The sequence below is a fragment of the Nicotiana sylvestris genome, chromosome 8 (genome assembly GCF_000393655.2).
Source record: "Nicotiana sylvestris chromosome 8, ASM39365v2, whole genome shotgun sequence".
Taxonomy (NCBI): Eukaryota; Viridiplantae; Streptophyta; class Magnoliopsida; order Solanales; family Solanaceae; genus Nicotiana; species Nicotiana sylvestris.
Genome location: NC_091064.1, coordinates 37,230,573 through 37,242,320, shown reverse-complemented (window position 1 = coordinate 37,242,320; position 11,748 = coordinate 37,230,573). Strand labels below are relative to the sequence as shown.

Sequence of the window (11,748 nt, the reverse complement as noted above, 5' to 3'; positions counted from 1 at the left end):
GCAAGGAGTAAATGAAGGCGGCGATCTTTTAGCCATGCAAGGAGTAAATGAAGGTGGCGATCTTTCAACCATGTAAGAAGTAAATGAAGGTGGCGATCTTTCAGCCATGCAAGAAGTAAATGAAAGCGGCGATCTTTCAGCCATGCAAGGAGTAAATGAAGGTGGCGATCTTTTAGCCATGCGAGATGGAGGTAAAGCTTAACCTTGGAAGGTAGAATGGTAGCCTTATGCAATGCAGGAAATGCAGATAGAGACAGAGCTTAGTCTTGGAAGGCAGAATGGTAGCCTTATGCGATGCAGAGAATGCAGATAGAGGTAGAGCTTAACCTCGGAAGGTAGAATGGTAGCCTTATACAATGCAGAGAATGCAGATGGAGACAGAGCTTAGTCTCGGAAGGCAGAATGGTAGCCTTATGCAATGCAGAGAATGCAGTTGGAGGTAGAGCTTAACCTCAAAAGGCAAAATGGTAGCCTTATGCAATGTAGAGAATGCAGATAGAGGTAGAACTTAACCTCGTAAGGCAGAATGGTAGCATTATGCAATGCAGGGAATGCAGATGGAGGTAGAGCTTAACCTCGGAAGGCAGAATGGTAGCTTTATGCAATGCAGAGAATGTAGATGGAGGTAGAGCTTAACCTTGGAAGGCAAAATGGTAGCCTTATGCAGGAAGTAAAAAGGAAAATAATAATATAATTTTCTTAGCTGATAGCGGATTGCGATATTGCGACTGCTGGGGATACTATGTCTGTTGGGGATACTGCGTGCAGATAGTAGCTGTGAGCAAGTGCAACGGTTCTGAGAGTAGTATTTCCGAGTAATGTGAGTCTTGTGAGTGTATAGTATATTTGATGATTTTGCAACTCAAGTGCCTGCATCCAAAGAAAATTGTGAGTTTTGTAAAGGGAGGTTAGTTCGTATTCCCACTAGCTCTACTTGACCTGCTCGGCTCTGTTCCGGTGATACTGTGCGTATCATTGGGGTAGCGTTGGCAAACAAAGCAACTTTGGTAACAGACATGCATGATTTAGTAAAAATATAACATAAATACATAATCGAGAATAGTTTTTCCTCAGATGAACTTACGACTGCGATGTAGTTCAAGACATTGCAACTTCTCTTGCTCCGGAATTTTAAGGGTCCTCCTCAAAATTCTGCCCCAGTTTACTGGGCTGCTGCTTCTGACGGCTACTTGCGGCGAATGGCTGAAATCACTTCAAAATTTTGAGGGTCCCAGTTTCCAATTGCAGGGGGAAATGAAAATTTTATTGAATTGTGACCGAACCCATAGGGCTGCCTATGCATCCCCTCTTAAACGGGAATCAGGTGAGGCATAGTTCAAATTACATCATAAATGAAGCATAAAGTATCGCTTCAGTACATCTGAATTGATCGGCTTCGGCCAAACTTCTCCGTCCATTTCTGCAAGTATGAGGGCTCCTCTTGTTAGAACCCGGTGGACCATGTACAGACCTTGCCAATTGGGAGAGAACTTCCCTTTGGACTCGTCCTGATGTGGGAAAATCTTCTTTAGCACCAGCTTCCCTGGTGCGAATTGTCTTGGCTTGATTCTTTTGTTGAAGGCTTTGGCCATTCTGTTCTGATAAAGTTGACCGTGGCAAACTGCATTCATTCTCTTTCCGTCTATAAGAGCTAGCTGTTCGTAACGACTTTTCACCCATTCTGCATTGTCGAGTTCAGCCTCCTGTATGATCATTAGGGAAAGAATTTCTACCTTAGTGGGAATAACAACCTCTGTACCGTAAACCAGCATATAGGGGGTTGCCCCAGTTGATGTGCGGACTGTGGTGCGATACCCCAATAAAGCAAGTGATAACTTCTCGTGCCACTCCTTATGCTTCTCTATCATTTTCCTTATTATCTTCTTGATATTCTTATTGGCGACCTCTACGGCTCCGTTCACCTAAGGTCTGTAGGCTGTAGAATTCTTGTGTTTGATCTTGAAGGTTTCACACATGGCTTTCACCAAGTCACTGTTGAGATTGGAACCATTATCAGTAATGATTGATTCTGGAATTCCAAACCGACAAACGATACGGTCGCGGACGAAGTCTGCTACGACTTTCTTAGTCACTGCCTTGTACAATGCTGCTTCAACCCATTTGGTGAAATAATCAATTGCCACTAGGATGAACCTGTGCCCATTTGATGCGACAGGTTTGATTGGTTCGATAACATCTACTCCCCAAGCGGCGAACGGCCATGGTGAGCTTGTTGCATTAAGCTCATTTAGAGGTACCTTTATCATATTTGTATGTATCTGATAGTGGTGGCACTTCCAGACATACTGGATGTAGTCCGTTTCCATAGTCATCCAAAAATAACCAGCTCGGAGTATTTTCTTGGCTAAAACAAAGCCATTCATATGTGGCCCGCAGGTTCCAGCATGGATTTCAGCGTCGGCACACCTTAGTAATCCAAGATCTGGAGTCCTCCTATACAGGATTCCTCCGTTGTGGAAGAAATTGTTGGATAATCTTCGAAGTGTACACTTTTGAATAGGGTTTGCAAACTCTGGGTATTCTCGTTTCTCCAAGTATTCCTTGATATCATGAAACCAAGGTCTTCGACGTGAGCACAGTAAGCTGGCTGATCGTAGATATTTACTGGAATAGGGTTAATGAAATTCTTATCTGGATGTTGTATCATGGATGATAGGGTAGTCCATGCATCAGCAAACTCATTTTGGACTCTAGGAACATGCTGAAATGCTGTCTTTGTGAACCTCTTTCTCAACTCCTATACATGATGCAGATAAGGGAGTATCTTGGAGTTCTTGGTCGCCCATTCTTCTCGGACCTGATGTACAAGCCAGTCTGAATCCCCGATCGCTAGAAACTCTTGAATGTTCATGTCGATGGCCATCTGAGTTTGGTAGACACCGGATAATGCTAAACGGTTTCTGACACTAGGACTGCTCCTATGCCAACTCCTTTGAAATTTGCTGCTCCATCGAAAAACATTCTCCAACCGTCATAGGATTCTGCAATGTCTTCTCCTATGAATGATATCTCTTCATCCGGAAAATACGTCTTTAACGATTCGTATTCTCCGTCCACGTGATTCTCGGCAAGATGATCTACCAAAGCCTGTCCCTTGATTGCTTTTTAAGTTACGTAGACAATGTCGAATTCACTTAGCAGGATTTGCCACTTGGCTAGCTTGCTAGTGGGCATGGGCTTCTGAAAGATGTACTTCAACGGATCCATCCTTGATATGAGATACGTGGTATAGGCACATAAATAGTGCCTCAACTTCTGAGCTACCCAAGTTAGAGCACAATAGATGCATTCTAACAGAGAATACCGGGCCTCGTAAGGGATGAACTTCTTTCTAAGATAGTAGATGGCCTACTCCTTCCTTCTCGTTTCATCATGTTGCCTAAGAACACAACCGAACACTCCATCTAGCACTGCAAGGTAGAGTAATAGGGGTCTGCCCGGCTCGGGCGGGACCAAAACTGGCGGTGTGGACAGGTACTCCTTGATTCTGTCGAAGGTCCTCTGGCAGTCATCAGTCCATTTGGCAGTGGAATCCTTCTTCAACATCTTAAAGATTAGCTCACAGTTTACAGTAGATTGAGCTATGAACCGACTGATGTATTTGAGTCTCCCCAAGAAACTAATTACTTTTTTCTTGTTCTTTGGCGGTGGCAATTCTTGAATAGCTTTGACCTTTAATGGATCCAGTTTTATTCCTCGGCGACTCACAATGAACCCAAGTAATTTTCCGGCAGGAACCCCAAATGCACATTTCGCGGGATTCAGCTTCAAGTTGTACCTTCTCAGTCTATTGAAGAACCTCCTCAAATTTTCCATATGATCAGTGTCTTTCTTGGATTTGATGATGACATCATCTACATACACTTCGATCTCTTTATGTATCATATCATGGAAAATGGCAGTCATAGCCCTCATGTAGGTGGCCCCGGCATTCTTTAACCCGAACGACATCATCTTGTAACAGTACATTCCCCACAGCGTAATGAAAACCATTTTCTCAATGTCTTTTTCATCCATCTAAATCTGATGAGACCCAGCAAAACAATCCACGAATGACTGCAACTCGTGCTTGGCGCAATTGTCAATCAGGATGTGTATGTTTGGCAAGGGGAATTCGTCTTTTGGACTAGCCCGGTTGAGATCCCTGTAGTCGACACAGACTCTAACCTTCCCGTCCTTCTTCAGCACTGGCACGATTTTGGCTAACCATGTCGGATATTCTACTACCCTGAGAACCTTAGCTTTGACTTGCTTAGTGACTTCTTCCTTGATTTTCAAACTCATGTCAGGCTTGAACTTTCTGAGCTTCTGTTTTACCGGTGGACATGTCGGATCAGTTGGTAGTTTGTGAGCCACAGTTGTACTCAGACCAGTCATGTCATCATATGACCAAGCGAATATGTTTTCATATTCCCTTAGAAATTCTGTGTATTCCTTCTTTTCTGATGGCGATAAGTGGACACTGATTCTCATTTCTTTGACGTTCTCTGCATCTCCCAGGTTAACAATCTCGGTCTCATCCAGATTTGACTTAGGTCTGTTCTAAAAAATTTCAACCTCTTTAACAATCTCTTCCGGTATGTCATCTTCTTCTGAATCTGTATCCGTTTGTTGTGTTGTCTCGTTGCATGTCACCGCCATTGGTTCATCAAGATAGGTAATGGTAATGCTGTATAAGTAAAGTAATGAGAGAAAATAATAAGAGTAAGATTTATAGAGAAAATGTTTTGCTAAATTCCATGACTGTTTTGAATATTGAAGGTCTTATTGCGAAAAATTCAAAAATGCGTAAGGAAAATCAACTAGTAAAAATGAAAGATAGTGCATGATGCTTTGTTCCTGTTTCTGACGGGGCTAGGAGAAGGAGTGGGTGGAGGGCCCTTGGATCTTGTGGAATATGATGATGATGCCAGAGTGCACGAACTAACCTTGGGGAAGGGAATAAATAAAACAATAAAAACAAAAAGGCAACAAGTCAGTGAGGATTATGAAAAGAAACGTTGCCATATTTAAACACGTATTGCAAGAATGTAAATCGCGTCCTAATTTGAGAGCCTCATTGTGCCCGAGGTAGGCCTAGCGACAAGTTGATTTAGAGAACTTATAATGCTAAATGCCTCATTTTATTGATAAAAATAAGACGAATCCCAAAACGACACTAAATAACAGAAGATAAAAATGTCACTAATGGCCATTGGCCTTATTACATTCATAAAACGAAAAGGTAAATTCCTATCTATTTGGTCCCAGAAGGACTTTCCCCAGACTTGGCATCTTTGGCTCCATCGAACAGCTTCACCAGCTCGCAAAGTCCCAACAACAGGTAGGCTCTGGCCAGGTGTCCACCCTCGTTTCCTTTAGCATTCTGGCAGTCCTCGATCCTCTTGAGAAACTTCCTTTCCAGCTCCACTAAACCTCATTCTAGGTATCCTAATGCTTGTCGGCACTAACAACCATGTCTTTCCACTCTTCAATCAGTTTTTGGTGGGCTTCTTGAATCTCACGGTGCTCGCTTTCACATTCTCGAATCCTCTTTCGCAGTTGGTTGTATTTGACCTGGGCTTCAGCCCTTTCATCGATGATTCTATGACCTCGAACAAACCCGGGTTAGCCAAGACAATTGTAATTGTCCTCCAGCCATACTGAATAGTATGGGGTGCAGCCAGCATGGTATCTGTCTAGCTTGATAGTATCTCTACCCATGATGATCTTGCAATTCCACATATACTGAGCTTGGCACTTATAAGGACTGTCATCAGCTTGGAAGTCGGCCCGGAAGTGACTCATCTTATCGACCCTTGGTATAACCTATTTCCTACCAGCTTGTCTCATAACCCGGAGAGGGACATAAGGGTAGGTTCCTCTCAAATCGATCAGTATAAAAATGGTGCGTCGCTGGATCGGGCGATGAATTCTTCGGTAGGGAACCACTCGAACATCCATTGTATTTGATCCTCAGTCAGATTTTCAAACAGCTCCACCCATCCCTTGACATCTTCTGGATGAGCAAACATGTTGGGCATGTAGTTCATTCGCCTTGGTTGATGTAAGGCTATATGATCGTCCCAGTCTCTACGCTGAATCTCTTGTCAATTTTCACCCCTTTGGAGATGCTCCATGAGCCAGAGTTGGAGTAGCAAGCTGCAGCCCTCGAAGTGTGGGGCTCCTTGTTGACACTTTTCAGGGCTTGGTATATCTCTGTGATGATCATGGGCACTATGCTAAATGGTTGTCCCCCAATTCCTTCCATCAAAGTTTTGGTGACCATGTCTAGCCTGGTGTGGATCCTTACTTTCTTCATTAGAAATACTATCATACACTATCATCCCCAAGAAACAGAACATAAAGACAAAGACCCTTCGATGAATATACCCCAACGATGTAAGGGCGAACTCATCCGAATAAGTACGGTAGGATTTGCTGTGATCGTATCTCTCGTACAAATAATCAAAGGGAATGTAGGACTCCTTCAAACATGTCAAGTCTGGATTCTTCTTTAGGCCCATCATTTTGAGAAAACCTCTACCCTTGTAATTTTCCGGCATTAACATACCCGGGGTCTCCCATGGTATACTAGCCATTCCTCCTATTTCCTCTAGCAGGGATGTCATCTCAATCTCTCCGAAGCAAAATACAGATCTATCACAATCCCAGAGCAGAGTAGCAGCTTCTATGATTTTGTTGTTGGGTTGGACCTCTAGGAGGAAAGGTAGATTTCCTAGGTATTTCCGGACAAGAGTCTGATCACTGGAATGAAGATCCCCCACCAGCTTAGCAACCTTGGGTGGATGTTTGTGACCATGCCGAATCTGGGGGCTTCGTGCCTTTTTCTACCAGACAAAAGGGTTAGGCCCTTACCCCCACCAGACTCGACTATTAAATACCAATAATTGGAATAAAAGTGTTTAGTTATCCAAATGAATGCACAAAACGTGATAGTATCCGTTTGGGTTTTTGGGAAACCCAGTGGACTTTGGATAAGGCTATCTTAAAGAGTCATTATGTGGACAACGTAACTGACTCGGCTAGGTTTCACCATGATGCATGCACAATTAAACAGAGTAAGGTTTCTATGGGGGTTTTAGACTGGTACCCTTGAGCGGACAACTCAAGAGGAAAAGGCACAGAACCGTCGACTACACCGTTGATCGACTGGTTTTACCGCAAATATGCCTTTGCCGAATTTAAAGGGTGATAATATCGGAAGAGCGCAACCACTCATTATAAGCGTTGCTATGGTATTTGTTTGGCACGAGTGGAATATGATGTTGAAAGCATGCTTATGCAATAATTAAAACAGTAATAAAGGAGTGCAGTAAAGGAAATCAGTGAAAGAAACAAGGGAAAGAAACAAGAGACAAGTTAGCTTTTGCAGTAGAAGAGGGAATTAAATTCTTAAAGGTATTAAACAAAATAAAGCGCAGAAGAAAGGTAAAGTCACAGAAATAGCTTGAAATGGTAAAAGCCTAAAAGTATTTCCCTATCAGAGTCGTCATGCTGTCGCCCCCCCTTTTTCTTGCGAAATCGGTTTTATGACATTTGGGAGGACAACTCGTTCCCTTTTTGGGAATTAGGTTTGAATTGAAGAGTCATCACCTAATGATTAAAGTGCATTAGGACACTAGGAAGGAATTGATCTAGAAAACCAGAGATTGGGTAAGGGCTAGAAATTATCTCGAGGGGAAGGTGTTAGGCACCCCTCAGGATCCACTAGTGTGGTACTCGGCCATGCTACAATTGTGACTTTATGTACAAGTTACAAGTAAGCAAATAAAGGTTTCAAATATGAGGGATTGTCACATTATGGCTGCAAATAAATTAAAGTTTGAAGAAACAAAGAAAGCTGAAATCTTGAGGAAATAGTTTGAAAATTCTGAAAAGTAATAAAATACACAAGTAAAGGGAAGGGAGTCCTAGGTTTATAAATAATATGGATCACATCAATGCAATACCCGCTAATCACTCCTCAGAAGAGGGGTTACACGTGGTATTAGCGCACCGTCATCATATCCATATCTACCCTTTCCCACCCCGTTAAGGTATTAAAATGCGGAATAGTTTTGTTACCTATTGCATGCTCTTACCTGTCCTAATCCTATCAGTACCGGAGGCATTTGGGACTACTAGTCCTAAAGGGAAGGGAGATTGGGCTTTTATGGTTTAAAGGACAAAATCTAGGGCGACGAACAAAACACATAGAGCAGATATGGGAAAACACATAACATTTAAAGGCTCAAACATGCCTCCTCAACTTAAAGACAGATTATTTAGCATGTCTTGCATGTTCTGGTTATGGTCTGAATTAAACTTAAAAAGCGTTAAAGCAGCTGATTTATCACATATTTTCAGATAAGAAGTCCGAATTAGGCCTGTCTGCCGGTTGTAATTATTAAAGACTAGTGCAGTTATAACCTTTACCCTAAATATTGCCTAGGTGAAACTTATAGGCATGATATCTATGCATAACAGAAATATACTGATTTTAAAGAAAAGGACTTATTAATTGCAGGAACATAAGTTCTGCAAATATTAAGCAATGTTACTACTGTTTATTTTAGACTTATAAGCAAGATAGACGATTCAGATTCAGTTGATTACTCATATAGGCATGCTTTCTAAGAGTATTGATTTAAAAAACGTTTATAGTCGAAATAAAAATACAGAAGTTCTATAGGCATGGTATCTAAAATGTTGTTTGTTATTAAAACCTATGAACACATTTGCCTAGTGATAGATGCATATGCAGAATTCAAGAAGTCCTATAGACAAGTCATCTATATGATATGCAGCATTATGAAATGGAGAACCTATAGACATATTTTCTACATAATACATAAACGCAAAAATTTATAGACATGGTTCTATATAAAAATGCAGGACCTGTAAACATGATTTATAAATGAAAATGTAGAACCTATAAACAGGATTTCTATATGAAAATGCAGAACTTATAAACATGATTTATATATGAAAATGCAGAACCTATAAACAGGATTTCTATATGAAAACGCAGAGTTGAAAGCAGGACATGATTGTAGAAGTATAATAAATACCTATGAACATGATATATACCCCTTTTGCATGCATGATTTACCCTCCCCTTTTCACTAAACCCCATAAGTTATTACAAATTATTACACCCAGAATGAATAAGAAAAGCAGATTACATCAGAAATTAAAGTACAACCAAGGGGAGCCTAATTCAGACTCCAGGTCTGAAATATGAAATGAACCAACTCCAAATATCAAATATCCAAAGCCTTTCTCTCATTTGGATGTGTCAGAGTTCCCTAGGAGCCTCATAGGGACTCCGGGAAGTGCTCACACCCAAATGTGTAACCAAATTAGGATATAGTGCAGTGTGGAAAGACCAGCCCTCAAGTGTCCAAGTTCAGAGGGAACTCAAGGTCTCAAGGCAAGGATCACAAGAGGGGGGCAGAAGGTAAGAAGAGTGCGGGTGCAGGAGTGAAATTCTGAAAGGGGAAAGGGAAGAGAGGAATAACTTGAAATCAGTGCACATAGGGGTATAAAGAAGTAGGGAATTTGCAAGAACACAAGAAAAGCAGGCTGATGGGCATGCTCAGCAATGGGATATGCTGGCACACCCTCCAGCCTGTTAGAGGTTAGGATCTCACTAATTCAGAACTTAGGTCATGGGCAACAACTCATGTTGCCATGCCCTAAGTCACCACTTACAAATACATAGGGGTAATGGGATAGGGAACAAAGATTCACAGTAGAAACAAATAGTACAATATGGGCATATTAAGTTAAATATTGAACTCTACATAAACAGTAAGGAAGCCATGGATATAAAACTGTAAGTAAACACATTGGGGTGGTGCTAAAACTTAAAGTAGGACATACCAGTTTCAGAGAAAGCAATAGTCTTGTAAGAGCCAAAGTGCAGGAAGACAGAATACTATAAGTGTGAGTAAGAGTTCAAAAAGAGTTGTGAATTGTGAAGTGTAGTGTTCTGAATTGAGGAGTGTGTGCTTGTGAAAAAGAGGTCGTGCCTTTTTATAGTGTAGAAAGCAAGTAAAAATAGGTAAGAAAATAGTTTGAAAATAAATTACACAAGGTTTCACTCTAATTAAGGGATTTTGATTTCAAACGGGCAAAACTAATTAAGGAAATGGATTCATCAAACACTTTTTCAAACCAGCATAAAAGGGGTAAATACATAAAGGTCTATTTAAGGACAAGGTCTTGACAGCACACAGTTTGTGCAAATCAGGAAAGAAAATCAGTTAACAGCCAGTAAATCGCAAGGTCCAAGATTTGGTATGAATAAACCAAGTCAGAAAGATGGGAAAGATTTTAACTTAAGGAAAATCAGCAAACAATCAATTAGACCTATTAAAAAGGAATTCTGAATCAATCATAAGTTTTAAAACCTTTTTGAAGAAAGATTCATCACATATAAAAGCATACAGACACGTTAAACATGAAAGAAACTTGTCATGCCTTTGTAAAATCAGTAGAAAGTAAAGGTTCAACATTGTATGAAAACAAAGATATCCAAACTCATTCAGAGGTTTAAAACCAGTCTGAAAGAGCTAAGGGTTCTTTGAAATAAAGCCCTAGTTCGAACAAACGAGAAAACATAATGGAGAGGGCAAGCAAGTTAAGTCAAGATATGTGTAGAGGTTTCAGAAGAGAATTGAAGCTTCTAACATGCTTTTTTCAGAACTCATGAGAAAACATGATAGCAAAGTAACATGCAAACAGTAGCAAGATTCAGAGGATAGAATGGAAAATACTGATAAGAATAGCAGAGGAAACATGCTTAAGAGGCTATTTTAGAAGAATTCAAACAAATTTCAGTAGAAGAAAAGTAGTAAGCACACTTAAGAATGCGGTAGAAAAATACAGTAGAGAGATTCACAGAACATAATGGAAATACTGGTAGGAATAGTAGAAGAAATACGCTTAAGGAGTTTTCTAAAAGGAACTTAAATAGGGCTCAGTAGAAGGCAAACAAAGTACTTTAAGAACTTAGTAGGAAAATACAGTAGAAGAACACAGTAAGATAGTCATACAAGAGCATGGTAAAAGGAAGAATACAAGAACACAGTAGGAGCAAGTACACGTAAAGGAAAAGGAAAGTCAGAAATCACTTAAACATTTTAGAAAAACCTAGATCGGAAAAGAAAGACCTTAAAAAAATAATTTGTGAAAAAAGAAATTGGGAAATGGTTTGAAAACTCAAGTAGAGCATAGATATATAACAGATCTAAGAAAAATTGGAGAAAACCTCGAAGGGTTAGAGTTTCAGAAGAACCCTAGAATGAGAAAGGCTTTGAAAAGGTCTCTGATCTGAGTCGGAGAAGTCAGAAACATGCTCATAAGCCCAGGATATGCCGGAGCAAAGCCGGATATGGCCATGAAACTTCGAGCCAGCAAAGATCTGGGTGAGAACCTTCCAGGTCAGACCCCGAATCTTCAAGTACCCAGTGTACAAGAGCAAAGGGAGGTGAGTTTAAGACTCCCATGGCCTGAGAAGCCATGGGTTCCGCTGAGTTTAAGGTGGAAGACGGTGAGAGGGGGCTAGGGTTAGGGAAGGTTCAAGAGTGTTTGAGAGAGTTTGAGAGTTCATAGGCGGCGGTTGGTGAGAAATGAAGTAGGGTTGGGGGGTGTTTGTGAATTAAAAAGGAAAGGGGAAATCGTGGCCGTTGATCAAAATGATCAACGGCCTGGATCAAAAGGGAAGGCCGGGCGGGTTAA

At 41.0% G+C, this 11,748-nt stretch overlaps 1 protein-coding gene across 1 annotated transcript; it reads right to left on the bottom strand.

Moving 5' to 3' along the window:
• Positions 1 to 1,346: 1,346 nt before the first annotated feature.
• LOC138874919 (uncharacterized) lies at positions 1,347 to 1,772 on the bottom strand. Its single transcript, XM_070153715.1, has one exon. It carries the CDS (start codon positions 1,770 to 1,772, stop codon positions 1,347 to 1,349), a length of 426 nt encoding a protein of 141 aa, XP_070009816.1.
• Positions 1,773 to 11,748: the final 9,976 nt, after the last annotated feature.

Coding starts and splice junctions, on each gene's coding strand:
- LOC138874919 (XM_070153715.1), bottom strand. CDS start 1,772: ATGCTGGTTTACGGTACAGAGGTTGTTATTCCCACTAAGGTAGAAATT.